This window comes from Hemiscyllium ocellatum, chromosome 2, assembly GCF_020745735.1.
Source record: "Hemiscyllium ocellatum isolate sHemOce1 chromosome 2, sHemOce1.pat.X.cur, whole genome shotgun sequence".
In the NCBI taxonomy this organism is placed as follows: Eukaryota; Metazoa; Chordata; class Chondrichthyes; order Orectolobiformes; family Hemiscylliidae; genus Hemiscyllium; species Hemiscyllium ocellatum.
In genome coordinates this window covers 120,371,287-120,389,387 of record NC_083402.1, presented here as the reverse complement: position 1 = coordinate 120,389,387, position 18,101 = coordinate 120,371,287, and the positions used below count along the sequence as shown (strand labels likewise).

Genomic DNA, 18,101 nt, shown 5'->3' with positions numbered 1-18,101 from the left:
ATTGTTGGGCTGAATGACAATATTTACAAAGCTAGTTGGGCATGTAAACAGGACTGCAAAAGGAGAGATGAAATGAGTAACATGGCAGATGAAGTATGAAAATTCTCATGGGTTTCTTTAAAAAGCATTGAGCAATTTACTGACATTCAAAAATACTTTATACTGTTTAGAATTTATTTGCAAGGAATATGATCTTTATTGCACAAGTGTTACAACCATGTAGGGCTTTGCAACTGTTAAGAGTACAATTTCAGGTCTCCAGGGATATGCTTGAGTTTGAGTGTGCACTGAAGGTTCACTAGACTGGGTCCTGTGACAAAAGCATTGTGCTATCAGGCAGTGATCTCTCTTTTTGCAATCCTCAGGTTTACATGCCTAACTACCTTTGTAAATACTGACTTGACAAGATAGACACTGGGTTCAACTTGCTGTGAAATTTAAAAAAAAGTCAAACTAGGTCAATCAGTTATTACATACAACACCTTTTAAAAGTGTTGAAAATCAAGTTTTTAAACCACACCAGGTTATGAATTGAGATTTTTATTCTCTGGAATCAAGGCACATGAAGAGCACACAGGAAAATTGACTTCCTTTATTCATTCATGGGATTATAGACATCACTGACAAGGTCAGTATCTGTTGCATCATTCCTAAATGCCCCTGAAAAGTGGCTTGCTAAGTGTCAACAACATTCATGTGGTCTGGAGTCACACATGGCAGACCAGACAAGGATGGCAGATCTTCCTACCTTAAGACATTCGTCAACCAGACTGGTTTTTAATGGCAATGGCAGATCCATATTCATCACTGTTGATTAGTTTTAGATTCCAGATTTTTATTGAAGATACTAGAGTGACAACTGAGAAAAGTTCAGCAGTGTGCAACTGTTTGTGGGTTATTGGCTACTCCTGCTCCTAATGTTCTTGAAAGCAAATGCCTTTTGATGGCACTAACAACAATTTTGTGAAATGTGACTTGTATTGCTTATTCGGAGGTTAATAACCACCTGTCCACTCCTCTCACCCACTCCAACCTCTCACCCTCAGAACGTGCAGCCCTCCACTCCCTCCGCTCCAATCCCAACCTCACCATCAAACTCGCAGACAAGGGAGGCGCGGTGGTAGTTTGGCACACTGACCTGTATACCGCTGAAGCCAAACGCCAGCTCGCGGACGCCTCCTCTTATCGCCCCCTTGACCACGACCCCACCTCCCACCACCAAACCATCATCTCCCAGACCATCCAGGACCTCATCACCTCAGGGGATCTCCCATCCACCGCCTCCAACCTCATAGTCCCACAACCCCGCACCGCCCGTTTCTACCTCCTGCCCAAAATCCACAAACCTGCCTGCCCCGGCCGACCCATTGTCTCAGCCTGCTCCTGCCCCACCGAACTCATCTCCCAATACCTCGACATGGTCCTGTCCCCTTTAGTCCAAGAACTCCCCAACTACGGTCAGGACACCACCCACGCCCTCCACCTCCTCCATGATTTTCGCTTCCCTGGTCCCCAACGCCTTATCTTCACGATGGACATCCAGTCCCTGTACACCTCCATCCCCCATCACGAAGGACTCAAAGCCCTCCGCTTCTTCCTTTCCCGCCGCACCAACCAGTACCCTTCCACTGACACCCTCCTTCGACTGACTGAACTGGTCCTCACTCTGAATAACTTCTTTTCAATCCTCCCACTTCCTCCAAACTAAAGGAGTTGCCATGGGCACCCGCATGGGCCCCAGCTATGCCTGCTTCTTCGTAGGATATGTGGAACAGTCCATCTTCCGCAACTACACTGGCACCACCCCCCACCTTTTCCTCCGCTACATCGATGACTGTATCGGCGCTGCCTCGTGCTCCCACGAGGAGGTTGAACAGTTCATCAACTTTACTAACACCTTCCATCCCGACCTGAAATTCACCTGGACTGTCTCAGACTCCTCCCTCCCCTTCCTAGACCTTTCCATCTCTATCTCGGGCGACCGACTCAACACAGACATCTATTATAAACCGACTGACTCCCACAGCTACCTGGACTACACCTCCTCCCACCCTGCCCCCTGTAAAAACACCATCCCATATTCCCAATTCCTTCGTCTCCGCCGCATCTGCTCCCAGGAGGACCAGTTCCAACACCACACAGCCCAGATGGCTTCCTTCTTCAAGGACCGCAGATTCCCCCCAGACGTGATCGACGATGCCCTCCACCGCATCTCCTCCACTTCCCGCTCCTCCGCCCTTGAGCCCCGCTCCTCCAACCGCCACCAAGACAGAACCCCACTGGTTCTCACCTACCACCCCACCAACCTCCGCATACAACGTATCATCCGCCGCCATTTCCGCCACCTCCAAACGGACCCCACCACCAAGGATATATTTCCCTCCCCTCCCCTATCAGCGTTCCGCAAGGACCACTCCCTTCGTGACTCCCTCGTCAGATCCACACCCCCCACCAACCCAACCTCCACCCCCGGCACCTTCCCCTGCAACCGCAGGAAATGTAAAACTTGCGCCCACACCTCCACACTCACTTCCCTCCAAGGCCCCAAGGGATCCTTCCATATCCGCCACAAGTTCACCTCTACCTCCACACACATCATCTATTGCATCTGCTGCACCCGATGTGGCCTCCTCTATATTGGGGAGACAGGCCGCTTACTTGCGGAACACTTCAGAGAACACCTCCGGGCCGCCCGGACCAACCAACCCAGTCACCCCGTGGCTCAACACTTTAACTCTCCCTCCCACTCCACCGAGGACATGCAGGTCCTTGGACTCCTCCACCGGCAGAACATAATAACACGACGGCTGGAGGAGGAGCGCCTCATCTTCCGCCTGGGAACCCTCCAACCACAAGGTATGAATTCAGATTTCTCCAGTTTCCTCATTTCCCCTCCCCCCTTGTCTCAGTTGGTTCCCTCAACTCAGCACCGCCCTCCTAACCTGCAATCCTCTTCCTGACCTCTCCGCCCCCACCCCACTCCGGCCTATCACCCTCACCTTGACCTCCTTCCACCTATCCCACCTCCATCGCCCCTCCCCCAAGTCCCTCCTCCCTACCTTTTATCTTAGCCTGCTTGGCTACTCTCTCTCATTCCTGATGAAGGGCTTATGCACAAAATGTCGAATTCTCTATTCCTGAGATGCTGCCTGGCCTGCTGTGCTTTGACCAGCAACACATTTGCAGCAAATTCAACTTAAGTTCAAATTCTAACAATCAGCAAAATCTTCATGAAAAATAAAATAAATCACTGCATTTAAATGAGTCTGGTCACCTTCAAAATGTTGAATTTATTTTAAAATTCCTCACTGTTGAACTCTATGATGATCTTGGCTCCAACAAAACATCCTAAAGACACTGCAAATACAGTTACTAGGTGCATTAATTACATGCCTTAAACTGAGGTTCACCATATCAATCTATGTCAAACATTATACAGTTGGAATGGGGGAATGTGAGAGCTTTAAAATTGTACTGCAACAGGATATTCTGGAGAAAGCTCTGAGTTATAGGTGTCAGTAGATAAAGATTTAAAAACAAGCTATTTCTTTAAGGTTTCCAGAGTTTAAGGAGACCATCTTCACTGTAGGTACCAATCAAGTTCTGATGTGGATGATGAGCAATTCCAATAACATCTTTTTCATGAACCTGTAAAATTAAACAGATGGCAAATGTACCCCCTAATATAAATCAAAATAAAAGTTTAGAAACTGGTCATAAACACCCCTCATTAAATTGTTGCTATCAATAATCAGCACAATGCAACTCAATAGCACCTGGATTTATAAAAATACACACCATTATTTCTCTTACCGTCAAAGTTCTTTCCAGCTTTCCAGTCACTGTACTGAAACAGTATAACACAAAGTCTTCACCAACACAATAGATCCATTCACCACGTGGAGACAGACAGCAACACACAAAGTCACCTCCCTCTCTTTTACCAGAGCTAAAGCTTCTCACAATCTGTAACACAAAATGGATTATAGTTGTGGACCAAATAAGAGGCTTTATTTAAAAGCTGAATCACAGATGAGCTGCAGTGTAAAAGGAGGCCATTTGGCCACCACATATTCAAACAAGCATTATTTTGTGCCAATATTCTAGCTGAGGTCTAAATGTGTCTTGCACAAGTTTAATATCACCTCTATGACTTTGTACTTGACACCTGTATTATTAAAACCAAACACTGTATACCTATTAACTGCTCTGCCCACCTGTCCTGCTACCTTCAATATTTGTACACAAAGAAACACACGTCCTTCCGGTCCAGCATCTCCTTCAGAATTGTACCCCTGATTTTATATTGTCTTTCAACATTGTTCTTCCTAAAATCCATCATGTCATATTTCTCTGTATTGATTTCATCTTCCATCTTTTTTGCCCACTCCACCAAGTTGTTTGTCCCCTTTGAGTTCTACATTGTCATCATCACCATTTACAATTATTCTGTGTTTTGTATAATTTTTTATAGTGTCATACAATATTAACAGGTGGCCATTCAGTCTAGTGAGGTGAAAGTGAGGACTGCAGATGCTGGAGATTAGAGTCGAGAGTGAGGTTCTGGAAAAGCACAGCAGTTCAGGCAGCACCCGAGCAGGAAAATTGATGTTTCGGGCAAAAGTCCTTCATCAGGAATGAGGAATCAGACTCTTCATTCAGTCCACTGAGACTACTGAATCTTTCCAAGATCCACAAGATAGTTCTAATTCCACTCCCTTGCTCTTAAATCATATTCCTGTATTTTTCTTCCCCCCCCCCCCCCCAAGTATTTATGAAGTTCCCCTTTGAAAGCTACTATTGAACATGTTTCCACTATGTTATCAGGCAGTGACTTCAGAATCCAACCACCCGTTGGTTCTTTTGCCAATCAAATTAAATCCACGCTCTCTAGTTAATGATATTTCAGACATTAGAAATAGTTGTTTCCTTATTTCTTCTCTCTAAAAATCTCTCATGATTTTAAAGATCTCCACCAAATCTCTTTGCTTTCTCTGCCTTAAAGGAGAACTTTTCCAGTCTTTCCATGAGAATGTAATGCCTCATCCTTTTGATTAAAGAATCATTACATCAAATCAAATATTATCATTAAAATAAGTAATGACAACTATTAAAACCTCAATTTTCATAGTAATTTTAAAACAATACCAGCTGATTTCATGACTTTCCACTTAGATCATTTCATAGAATGCTCATGACTTGAAACAAATGTGGCCCATTTGGTTTATCCCATCCCCTCTTCAATCAGTATGTATTTTCTAATCCTTCCTCCCTTGTACTTCACTAGATTCCTCTAAATGCAGCTATTTGCCTCAATTAAACCTCGTAATTGTCATCCAGTGTTAAAATACTATGGACAAAAAGGTTTCTCACGAATATATTAATATTTTATAATGTATTATATATATTTAAATATTTAGCTTTATAAAGTAATTTGTCAATTGGCATTGCACCTTTTTTCTAAACATGCCATATTAACCACAATGCTTCCACTATTTCATCACTTTTCTCCCATTCAAGCATCATTCCTCAAGGCTTGAGAGAGGGCCTCATGACAAAGCGGTTATTTTTTTTCTTACACAAAACTAGTTAATACTAACAGGTTAGCAGAACCATTTGAATACCAGGTTTTGAAAATGGCCTTTTGAAAATATTAACCAGACTTTAAAGATTTTCACATTTACATACTTTTGACTAACATGTATCATGCTCACTAATATGAGAAATCAAATCCATGGAAAGGACCAGCAGAAAAAATAAAAATTGAGATTGAAGTGAAAACTCAAACATGCTTTAATTTCTCCTTAGACTTTTGCACATCAAAAAATTTTCTGAATAATTGAAAATTAAGATGATTTTCAGCCTCCAAAAGTGATAACTTATGTGTCTAATAATAAATGAATATCCAATAATACCCGTTTCTTAAAAAGCAACCCATCATCCCATGAAAAATCTTAAATGCTTCAATTTAATTGAAGTAATAACTATTAAGGTTATGTAAGCTTCCTTCATAGGACTGAGGAAAGTGAAACATGATTCTTATTTCATTGAAAACAAATCACTATATCGATCTAGTATGTTGCCTTACCTGTCCCTGCATATTCATGATGACTACTGTATTTGACCGATTACACACTACAAAATGTTCAGGATTCTTTGGCAGCAGGTGTACGCTGTTCACTGTGATATCAGTACCAGCAGAGCTGCCCAATGACTTGAAAGTATTTGCACACTCTGTTGTTTTCACGTTCCAGATCTGCAAGTGAGGTGACAAAAAATATTTCACTCGACTCAAAAGAGATCAGCCTTTTATTGATTCAGCATGTGGAAACATACTGTTGAACATTTATGGTGCTCATTTTTGTGTCAGCCACATAGATCACACAAATTTTACGAGAAACAATTCCGATGATTTGAATAAAAGAATATGGATAATTTAGAGTCAACTTGAAAACTTTAGCTGTATCTTCTCAATTCCAACACCAGAAGCATGTAATACCTTTGGCCTAATAGCACACATTAACCAGACTTTAAAAGGTTTTCACACTTACATATTTTTCACTAACATGCGTCATGCTCACTGATATTATTTACATACCTTTACACTACCATCCGATGATGCACTCAAAATGTAATGTCCATCTTGTGTAAATGTTACTTCATTAACGAATGATGTATGACCTCTAAATTCCTTTAAGGTTTTTCCAGACTTCAGACCATGAATCCTACCAAAAGGTCAAATATACAATTATTCACATTAGATTTAGACATCAGTACAGTTACCCTCTCCTCAATGTGGACCATAAGGAGGAGTAAGGTTTCTGGAAGTCACAGCAGACAGTGGTCACTCCACATTGTGATAGGCGGGCAATTAGGAGTGCAGGGGAATGAGTGACCATTCGCCAGAAAGAAAGGAGACAGAATATCCAGGACTCCTTGGAGCCGTCTGACAGGTATGAAATTTTAGATGTCCATTTAGTTAGCAATATGACTGAGTTGGAGGTGAATGAATAGAGGGAAAACCACCGCACCATGGTGATTGAGGCTACTCTAGGAAAAGAGGCTGGTAACTTGATTAGGTAGTAGTAGTAGTGGGTATAGTTCAAGGGATATACTGTCTAGTTTGAAGCCGGGTTTGAGAGTCCTGTATGGTCTATTGCCTCAAATGCAAGGGTTCAGGACATAACAGAATGGCTGGATAAACTTCTACAAATGGAAGGTGAATAACCAGTGGTTGTGGTTTATGTGGGAACCAATAACACAGGGAGGGATAGCATGCAGGATCAGTTTTAGGAGTTAGGAAATAGTTGAAAATCAGGCTTTCCAAGATGGCAATCTCAGGGATACTACCTATACCTAAGTTGTGGAAGTTGTAGCAAAGGTAAATCAAGGAGGTAAATTGAGGGATTCTGTAAAAAAGAAGGGGTTTAGGGGGCTTTGGGATCACTTATGGATGTTCAGAAGTGATCAGCTTCACCTGGAGATAGCGAAGAGAGTAAATACTGCAGTGGGGTTGGACTTAAACCTATGAGACGGGGGCGGGTAAGTTCCCTAATGGGCATCGTTTTGGAAGCACTAGAGAGGGCAAAAAAGAAAAAAAAAGACAAACAGATAAAAAGAAGCCAGGGAAGACTTGAATGTTGACAGTGAACAAGGAAATGGTTCCTTCCAGTGGGCATGGAAGAGGTAAGGGCAGGATTCAATAGTATGCATGTAAATTGAGAAAATGAAATTGGGGAACTGGAACAGAAATTGCTCTAGGGGGATATGACAAAGTGGCACGGACAGATATGTGGCTCAAGCCAGAACAAAGCTAGATATTTAACATCCCAAGTTATCAGGCTTTTAGTAAAAACAGGGTGGGTGAAAAAGGAGGAAGTGTAGCAGTTTTGGTTAAAGGTAGTACCTTTGCCCTTGAACAAGATGAAGTTCCTGAATTAGAATCTATATAGTCAGAGGTGAGAAATAGGAAGGGAATAGCGAACTTATGGAGAGAATGTAGAAGAGGACATTTGTAGGCAGATTACAGCAATTTGCAGGACAAGTTGGGTTGTGCTAACCAGTGATTTCAATTACCCAAGGGTAGATTGGGAAAAAGGTAGAGGGTTGGAGCACAGAAGGGGAGAACTTTCTTCAATGCATGCAGAACTTTACAGAGCAGTCCAGGCCCTTCGGCCCTCGATGTTGCGCCAACCTGTGGAACCAATCTGTAGCCTTCTATCCTACACTATTCCATTATCACCCATATATTTATCTAATGACCCTTAAAGTTGGCAAGGCTACTACTGTTGCAGGCAGTGTGTGCCACGTACCTACTACTACTGAGTAAAGAAACTACCTCTGACATCTGACCTAAATCTATGACCCCTCAACTTAAATGTCCCCTCATGCTAGCCATCACCAACTGAGGAAAAAGGCTCTCACTGTCCACCCTATCTAACCTTCAGATTATGCATCTCAATTACATCACCTTCCAACCTTCTTCACTCTAACCAAACAGCCTCAAATCCCTCAGCTTTTCTTCATAAGACGTTCTCCCCAATACTAGGCAACATCCTAGTAAATCTCCTCTGAACACTTTCCAAAGCTTCCACATCTTTCCTATAATGCAGTGACAAGAACCATACACAATACTCCAAGTGCTGCTGCACCAGAGTTTTGTACAGCTGCAGCATGATCACACGGCTCCGAAACTCAATCCCTCTACCAACAAAAGCTAACACATCGTATTCCTTCTTAACAACCCCATCAATCTGGGTTGCAATCTTCAGGGATCTATGTACATGCACACCAAGATATCTCTGCTCATCTACACCGCTAAGAATCTTACCGTTAACCCAGTACTCTTTATTCCTGTTGTTCCTTCCAAAATGAATCACCTCACACTTTTCCACATTAAACTCCATTTGCCACCTCTCAGCCCAACTCTGCAGCTTATCTATGTCCCTCTGTAACTTGCAACATCCTTCAGCACGATCCACAATGCCACCGACCTTAGTGTCATCTGCAAATTTACTAACCCACCCTTCTACGCCCTCATCTAGGTCATTTATAAGAATGACAAAAGTGGTCCCAAAACAGATCCTTGTGGTACACCACGAGTAGCTGAACTACAGGATGAACATTTCCCATCAACCACCACCCTCTTCCAGCTAGCCAATTTTTGATCCAAAATCGCTAAATCACCCTCAATCCCATGCCTTCGTATTTTGTGCAATAGCCTACAGTGGGGAACCTCATCAAATGCCTTACTGAAATCCACATAAACACCATCTACCATGTTCATCCACATTTCTTTTGTATTTTTTTAATTGAAAAAGATTTTGAATTATAAAATTACAATAAAATAATAACAATCTTATAACATAATAATAAAAAAACTACTACTCTACTTCACAAATAATTTAAAGAAAAAAAATCTACCCACACTACAATTCAATAAATAATGAAACAAAATAAACTAAATTAAAATAGATTGAGCTAAGCTAAATTTTAGCACTCAGCGCAACCCCACCAAAGCTCCCCAACACCGGGAGCATCAGTTGGCATAACCGTATTTATTCGGGATTCTTCCTCTCAGGGGCCCCTGGCCTGCCAAACACATACCTGGCAGCTACACAAAGACTCTAACCAATACAACCAACAAGTCTGCGTCTGTACAGTTTAGAAAGAGCCGCCATGTCCTATAAAAAAGTTGCGTTTACTGGTGCACCATTCTTGTAAGGAAGTCTAGGGAGAACTAACATATGCCATCCCAAAAGTCCTGGGTGATGTTCTGATATCCAGCTCATCAGAATGCTCTTCCTCGCACAACATGAAAGAATATTAAACAGTTTTTCTCCCCATGCACATCTGAAGACGGCAAATTCGGCAGACCCAAGAGGAGGAACACCAGATCTATCTTGATCTCGGTTCTCAAGATCGCTTCCAAAACACTCGCTGTCACGCCCCCAATACCTACGAAGCTTGCGGCATAACCACAAGCAATGAGTAAGAGTGCCAATATCTGTTTTAATATTTGGGACACATTGGACACATTTTAAATTTCACAAGCCACTCTGGAGCCAAATATAGATCCTGTGGAGAACCTTCAGTTGCATAGCCTACACGCTATTACAAATTGAAATCTTCCTCATGTTCACCCAAATATCCTCCCGTTCTTCTGATGAGACCTCCACCCCACCCCCTCAATTCCTGAGTTCAGATACAGCACAGCCATTCAAAGTCCTTCGAGACACTACCTCCTAGTAAGTGTAGTAAGTGGTAGAGGGTACTGATCATGAGAGTACCTGTAGACCGATGTACTCTCCACTCCACATCAGATTTATAGGGATTAACCAGTAATGTAGTCTTTTTCTGTATAAAGTCTCTAATCTGAAAATAATGAAAGAGGACCCGACTGGTCAATTCATAGTCCTGGCTCAGCTGATCCAAACACATCATGACCTCGCCTTCAAATAAGTCTCCCAAACAGGAGACTCCTCTAGACTCTCAGAACCTAAAGCCAGAATCCATCGATCCGGGCCGAAATCCTGGCATTCCTACCATGGGAAAAGGGAAGTTCTACATAAGTTGCCCTTGTTTTGTCACATCATTCTCCATGGTTTAACCGTGTTAAGGACAATTGGGTTTCTGCAATGCTCCAGGACAGTCCTCATCTTGGCCAGAAACAAGAAATTAATAAGGGGGCATTTTGCCTGGGAAGCCTTGATGTCCAGCTAAATTGACCTCTGGTCCTGGCAAGCCCAATCATTAACATAGGATAACAGGGAACTTAATTGAAATTTCTTGAAATGTGCAAAGTCCACCACCCATCCCCTGTGGAAGCTGCAATTTAACAAGCTTAGTAAGAGTTCACTTGCAACACCCAATGACAGAACCAAGCCAGCTGTTAAGCCTCTAACGTTTGTCTAGGTAACATCAGAGGGAGCATTTGCATGGGATATAATAAACGAGAAAGAACATTCACTTTAATCAGAGCTATTCTACCCTACCAAGACATTCTACCCAACACTGATCTTCTCCAACAACTGCACAAAATTAGCTTTATATAACTGATCAAAAGCCAGAGGAATAAAAATGCCCAAATGTAGGAAACCTCCCTGTGACCACCTGAAAGGAAATCAGATTCCACCCCCAAGATCGGGTACTCCCACAAGACACCCACCCATGGGCATGGTCTCCGACTTCATAAAACTGATTTTAAACCCTGAGAAAGAGCCAAATAAATTAATCTTTTGTACTAAACATGGCACAGATATTGTTGGATTAGTTAGAAAAAGAACAACACTGCCTGCATAAAGAGTGATTTTATGGCCCCCGATCCCACCTCCGGAGCAACATATTGGTGTCCCTCCAGATAGCCTTCGCCAACGGCTCAATCACGAGTGTAAACAGCAGCGGTGAAAGGAGGCACCTTTGTTAGCTACCTCTACCAATACTAAAATTGTCAGACCTTATGTTATTAGTGAGAACTGATGCCTCAGGTTTGTTATATAATACTGCCACAGACCTGGCGAAGACCCCACCCCGCCACACAAGACAAAACCGTTCCAGGACAAAAAAGATACAGCCACTCCGCCCGGTCAAACGTTTTCTCTGCATCTAGGAAGACTACCAAGCCCGGAATTGGCCTCTGCTGGCACATGTGGACCATGTCCAGCACTCTTCTAGTATTATTAGAGGACCTGCGACCTTTAATAAAACCTGTCTGGTCCTCTTTAACAATAGAGGGCAAGTCCTTCCCTAACCTCAACACCAGCGTTTGACAGAATTTTAAAATTCAAGTTTAACAGCGATATGAGCTTATATGAGAAAGGATGGGATGCAGTCCTAACTGTACAAATAATTGTACATGTCCAACATTGGCCCAGCCAACATGTTTATGAACTCCTGATAAAATTCACTCGGAAATCCAGTTAGACTAGGTGCTTTACCACTTTGGAGCTGAGTCACCGCCTCCTGTATCCCTTGGATTGTCAGAGGGGCATTCAAAAGGGACGCCTGCTCCATAGTTACACCTGGGAGGTCCAAGTTCTTAAAAAAGAACTCCATCTTCGCCAACTTGTCCTCAGTCTCCAACTGGTACAACTCAGAACAGAATTTCCTAAATGTCGCATTAATCTTTTTGGAATTACAATTAAGAGCACACTCTCTGATGGATGTGATAGATTGGGGGGCACTCTTTTTACTGGCCAGATATGATTAGATTAGATTAGATTACTTACAGTGTGGATACAGGCCCTTCGGCCCAACAAGTCCACACCGACCCGCCAAAGAGCACCCACCCAGACCCATTCCCCTACACCTAACACTACGTGCAATTTAGCATGGCCAATTCACCTAACCTGCACATCTTTGGACTGTGGGAGGAAACCGGAGCACCCAGAGGAAACCCACGCAGGCACGGGGAGAATGTGCAAATTCCACACAGACAGTTGCCTGAGGCGGGAATTGAACCCGGGTCTCTGGCGCTGTGAGGCAGCAGTGCTAACCACTGTGCCACCCTAGATATGCCAGGTATCTACCTGGTTTATCACCATGCTTGAATAACTTCTGTTTCCCAAAAGAGATCTCCCTCTTGGCTGTCTGAGTGAGCACCAAGTTCAGAGCAGCCCTGAGGGCTATAATCTGCTACAACTTGGTCATAGACGGCCTATCAAAGTATGCAGTTTCAGCTGCATTCAAATGGGCCACAAGCATATGCTGGTGCTCTCCCCTCTGCCGCTTCCGGGTCGCAGAGTGAGAAATAATCAAACCCCTTGCTCAGGCCTTGGCAGTCTCCCAAAGCACCGATGGGTTACTGGCCGTACCCGAATTAACACCCCCAAAAAATTTTAAAATCACGCAAAAAGTATTCAATAAATTTACTGCCCTTCAGGAGAAAAGGATCCATGTGCCAATGTTGCAAGCCTCGCCCACTGCCTCTAGCCTTAACCTCCAGATACACTGCCGCATGATCAGAAATGGCTACGTTCCCAATTCATCCATCTGTTTGGTCACCATCTCGAAGAACTCAAGAAAAGGTTTGTGAGGCACAACCTACCCTTCATGAAACCGTGTTGACTATCCCTAATCAAGTTATTCCTCTCTAGCTGATTATAAATCCTATTTCTTGTTACCTTTTCTAACACTTTACCCACAAGTAAGGCTCACTGGTTTATAATTACCAGGGTTGTTCTACTCTCCTTCTTGAACAAGGGGATTACATTTGCTATCCTCCAGTCTTCTGGCACTATTCATGTAGACAATGATAACAAAGATCAAAGCCAAAGGCTCTGCAATCTCCTCCCTGGATTCCCAGAGAATCCTAAAATAAATCCCATCCGGCCCGGGGTGTATTTAATTTCACATTTTCCAGAATTGCTAACACCTCCTCCTTATGAACCATAATCCCATCTCGTCTAATAGTCTGTATATCTGTGTTGTCCTTGACAACAATGTCTTTTTCTAGTGTGAATACTGATGAACTCTTCCCCTAACACTTCCCCTATCTCTTGGGATTTCATGCACAACTTCCACTACTATCCTGAATTGGCCCTAATCTTTTTCAAGTCATTTCAAAATTCCTGATATACCTATAGAAAGCTTGAGGGCTTTCCTTGATCCTATCTGCCAATGACTTCTCATGTCCCCTGTCCCCTAACAGGATGGAGCTGCACTGGATCTGGTCCTAGGAAATGAATCAGACCAAGTGGAGAATGTCGGAGTGGGGCAGCAGTTGAGAAACAGCGAGAAGAAATTTAAATATTAATTTGGGAGAAAAATAAAAACCAGTCAGCAATTAGGATCACAGACTGGAGAAGGGAAATTTTAGGGATCAGAAAATTGAACTGGAGGAGGTTGACTTTGGTGGATAAAATAAGTGGACGAGAAATGGGAGAATTTCAAAAGAAATGAATAGGTGCATGCTAGTACATACCTATGAGAAAAGGAAGGAAGAGCAAGGAGCCATATGATTCACTCCAGAATACTAACAGCAATAGAAATCAGGAAGAGAGGCTAAGGCTGAAATAAGGAAGTTGAAAGGAAGTATGAGGAAAGGATGGCAGGCTGCACTAAAACAAATAGTGAAATGTTCTTCAAACATACTAATATAAAATCAGTGAAGCACAGAGTGGGGCCCATAAGGAACAAGCAGGCAAAGCTGTTCACTGAAGTAAAGAGTTTGGCAGAAGTATAAATGAAAACTTTGCTTGCCTTTACCGAATTAGAAAATGGTGACAATGGTTTATTTAAGAATGTGAGTATGAATAATTGAGCCATACAACAATTGATAAGGAAGTGCTAAAAAGGCTGGCAGCACTCCAGGTAGAGAAGTCGCCACGCTGGGATGGGATGGAATGCATCTATATTGCTGAGAGGTAAGGGGTCAAATTGCAGAGCCACTGACAGAAGTTTTCCAGGCCTCTGAACACAGGATTAGACCCAAGTGACTAGAGGATTGCAAGTGTGACACCGCTGTTTCAGAAAGGGACAAAGGATAACCCATGAAACTGTAGACTTGCCAGTTTGAAATCAATAGTGGGAAAACTGATTAAACTGATGGGAGAATACAATATGGGACAAAGTTAATATACATTTAGAGGAAAACAAGTTAATATTGGACAATCAATACAGCTTTGTCAAGGACAAGTCCGGTGTGACAAATTTGCTTAAGTTATTTGACCAGATGGCACAGGCAGTGGATGAGGTTAGAAAGTTAGGAATGTTTGAGATTGATGAATCCTTGGTGACATGAATTAGAATTGGCTAAAAGGAAATAGAGTGCCTGCATTGATAGGCACTTCTCAGATTTGAGACAAATTGAAAGTGGTGCTCCCCAAGGATGGGATAGGACTCTTGCTTTTTCTGATTTAAATAAAAAAATTGGATTTCTCCCTCATCCCAGGGGCATGGAGAAGGAAGGAAGAAAGAGACAAAAAGCATTCCATCTCCGCTGACTCATTCCTGTATATGCTTCTCATCTATCAGATCAGTAACTTGAACATGGCCTTCAAATCAACACAGCATATAGCATACACCTCCAATCCATATTGCATTACAACATAAACGCCCTGTATTCTATGAGTTGGGGCTTCCCAAACGATGGGTCACTGCCCCAAAGGGTTTGATAGCTGAAACTTTGGGGTTGCAAACTCAGGACTAGTAATGGCTGCTATGGAGATCTGGATCTTAAAAGATTAGATCAGATTAGATTCCCTACAATGAGGAAATAGACCCTTCGGCCCAACCAGTCCACACCGACCCATTTCCCTCTGACTAATGCACCTAGCACTGTGGGCAATTTAGCACAGACAATTCACCTAACTTGCACATCTTTGGACTATGGGAGAAAACCGGAGCACCCGGAGGAAACCCACGCAGACATGGGGAGAATGTGCAAACTCCACACAGGTAGTTGTCTGAATAATGGTGAGTTAGATCTAACTGGCCAAAACTAGGGGCCTGATTACTGTTCTTAAGAAAAAAGGTAGTTCTTCTCTAACACTGTAACTGCGTTCCAGCAAAACGTCACTTAATAAAAATAATGGGACTGATGGGAAAAGTGGAGTTAGGGATAGACCAGCATAGAATATCACTCATGATCGCTCAAAACTGAACCAAAAAGTTTAACACAAAGTATAGCCCAGCCTGAATGAAGGCATAAATTAGATTTATTAACAAAACAAAAGTGAATTTAACACTGCATATTTGAAAAATATTGTTAATGCAGGGACAGAGGGTCATGATGGTGGTAAGGTAGACTCCCTCATTCCAATTAAGTAAGATATATAACATTCTCTCCTTACGTTGCATTCACCACCTGCAATTTTATCACCAGGACACTTCTTGCTAACATTCTTGTCACAATGCCCCTCCAGGTTTTCAAAAAAAAAGTGATAATCTAGGAATAGCGTATCTTTCACAGGAATCTGCTCAAGGTATCTCTCTCAGAAAGCTGCTCCCTGAACAGTAGTACCTCTCATGGCAGCTCACATCAGCACATGTGCAGAACGGCACAGACACTTTGGTGCATGCGCAGAATGAAGCACACAAAATGATTACTGCTGGAATCACACTATTGCAGACAAAGATAACCATTTTCAAAAATACCATTCCTTAATTCCTCACCGACATTATAAGCAAACTGCACCACAGAATATGCATTATCTGAGAACCACCTGTAATTGAAAGGGATTTTTTTTAAAAAAGAATTTGAATAAAATTACTTTTCCCCCCATAGTGCTGACCTCAAAGATTTTTAACCCCACTTTCTCCATCCTTGCTCTGAGGTCCACCTTCTAACCCGTCTCAAAGATCTAAACACCCTCTGCATGCAATTCTGTTCTCACTGGTCCATGCTCTCAGCAACTTGCAAGCATCAAAATGGGGTCTCAATGGGGAAAAAGGTTGGAGAAGCACTGTTCTAGGTCATCAATCTTAGCCCTGCCTTTTGTGATTAAAATCTGAGTGTACTAAAAATATCCCAATTTATCAAATTAAAATACATCTCACCGAATGGTCTGATCAAAGGAGGCACTGAGAATCTGACTACTGTCTTTGGAGAAGCTCAGGCAGGTAACTCCCTTACTGTGAGCACGTTCAAATCGGCGTAGGCACTGACCACTCTGAATCTTCCACACCTGTGGAGCAACCAACAATTCTGTTAGCAATTTTAAATTTATAGTACAAAAATCCTGTAATTGAAAACCATCTTTTCCGTTTTTGTTTAGAGAGAAGTGAATGCTGTTGACCCACGCTCTGCTGCCTCCACGTTGAGAGGGAACTAAGGTTAGGGGTAGTGAAATCAGCACTACTGAGGAGTTTGGAGGTCATGTTGCAGCTGTACAGAATATTGGTTTGGCTACTTTTGGAATGTTGTGTGCAATTCTGGTCTCCTTCCTATCGGAAGGATGTTGTGAAACCTGGAAGGGTTCAGAAAAGATTTACAAGGATGTTGCCAGGGTCGGAGGGTTTGAGCTATAGGGAGAGGCTGAATAGGCTGGGGCTATTTTCCCTGGAGCGTTGGAGGCTGAGGGGGGGAACCTTATAGATGTTTATAACATCATGAGAGGCATGGATAAGGTAAATAGACAAGGTATTTTCCCTCGTCCAGAACTGGAGGGCATAGATTTAGGGTGAGAGGAGAAAGATTTAAAAGGGACCTAAGGGGCAATGTTTTCACACAGAGTGGTGTGTGTGTGGAATGAACTGCCAGAGGAAGTAGTAGAAGCTGGCATAATTACAACATTTAAAAGGCATCTGGATGGATACATGGATAGGAAGGGTTTAGAGGTATATGGTTCAAGTGCTGGCAAAAGGAACTAGATTAATTTAGGGTATCCAGTCAGCATGAACAGGTTGGATCGAAGGGTCCGTTTCCATGCTGTACAACTCTATGGCTCTATGTTATACAAAACTCAGCAAGTGTGTGAATACCATTACAAAATAAGGTGCACTTTCAAGCTTTTGATTCATTTTGCTTTCTTTACAGGAAAAGCATAGAAAGGGAGTCATTGTAATATAGATCAAATAAATATTTAATTGCTATTAGAAATTAGCATTTTAAACATATGAACATATGAATTAAGAATAGGAGTAGGTATATGGCCCCTTGAGCCTGCGCCGTTATTTGTCAAAACCATGACTGAGCTATTTGTAGGTGCTCTCAGCTACCTTCCCCCCACCCCAGCCCCAAACCCCTCCCATTTTTCTCTCTACCCCCTTGGCTCACAAGGCTCATTCCTGATGAAGGACTCTTGCCCAAAACATCAATTCTCCTGCTCCTCAGATGCTGCCTGACCTGCTGTGCTTTTCCAGCACCACACTCTCGACGACAATATATTCCAGGATGGTGTAGATAGGAACAAAGATTTCCCTTGATGGAGGTATCAATAACTCAGGGCTTAGATTTATGGCATGGAAACAGGCTATTTGGCCCAATTTGTCCATACCAACTGGGTTTCTTAAACTGAACTAGTCCCATTTGCCTGCGTTTGGCCCATATCCCTCTGGACTTTTCCTATCCATGTACCTGTCCAAATGGCTTTTAAATATTGTAATTGTACCTGCAACTACCACTTCCTCTGGCAGTTCATCCTATATTCGCACCACACTGT

The 18,101-nt window shown here is 42.7% G+C and overlaps 1 protein-coding gene across 1 annotated transcript in view; it reads right to left on the bottom strand.

The window, feature by feature from the left end:
* Positions 1-3,270: 3,270 nt before the first annotated feature.
* The window catches only part of smu1a (SMU1 DNA replication regulator and spliceosomal factor a), a 29,325-nt gene continuing 14,494 nt past the window's right edge, over positions 3,271-18,101 (bottom strand). Inside the window, exons 8-12 of the mRNA XM_060845895.1 lie at positions 16,498-16,625; positions 6,599-6,725; positions 6,089-6,256; positions 3,814-3,966; positions 3,271-3,648 (exon numbers count right to left, since the gene is read on the bottom strand). Coding sequence (XP_060701878.1) covers positions 3,550-3,648; positions 3,814-3,966; positions 6,089-6,256; positions 6,599-6,725; positions 16,498-16,625 — 675 coding nt within the window. The 3' untranslated portion in view covers positions 3,271-3,549. The remainder of the gene's footprint in view (positions 3,649-3,813; positions 3,967-6,088; positions 6,257-6,598; positions 6,726-16,497; positions 16,626-18,101) is intronic.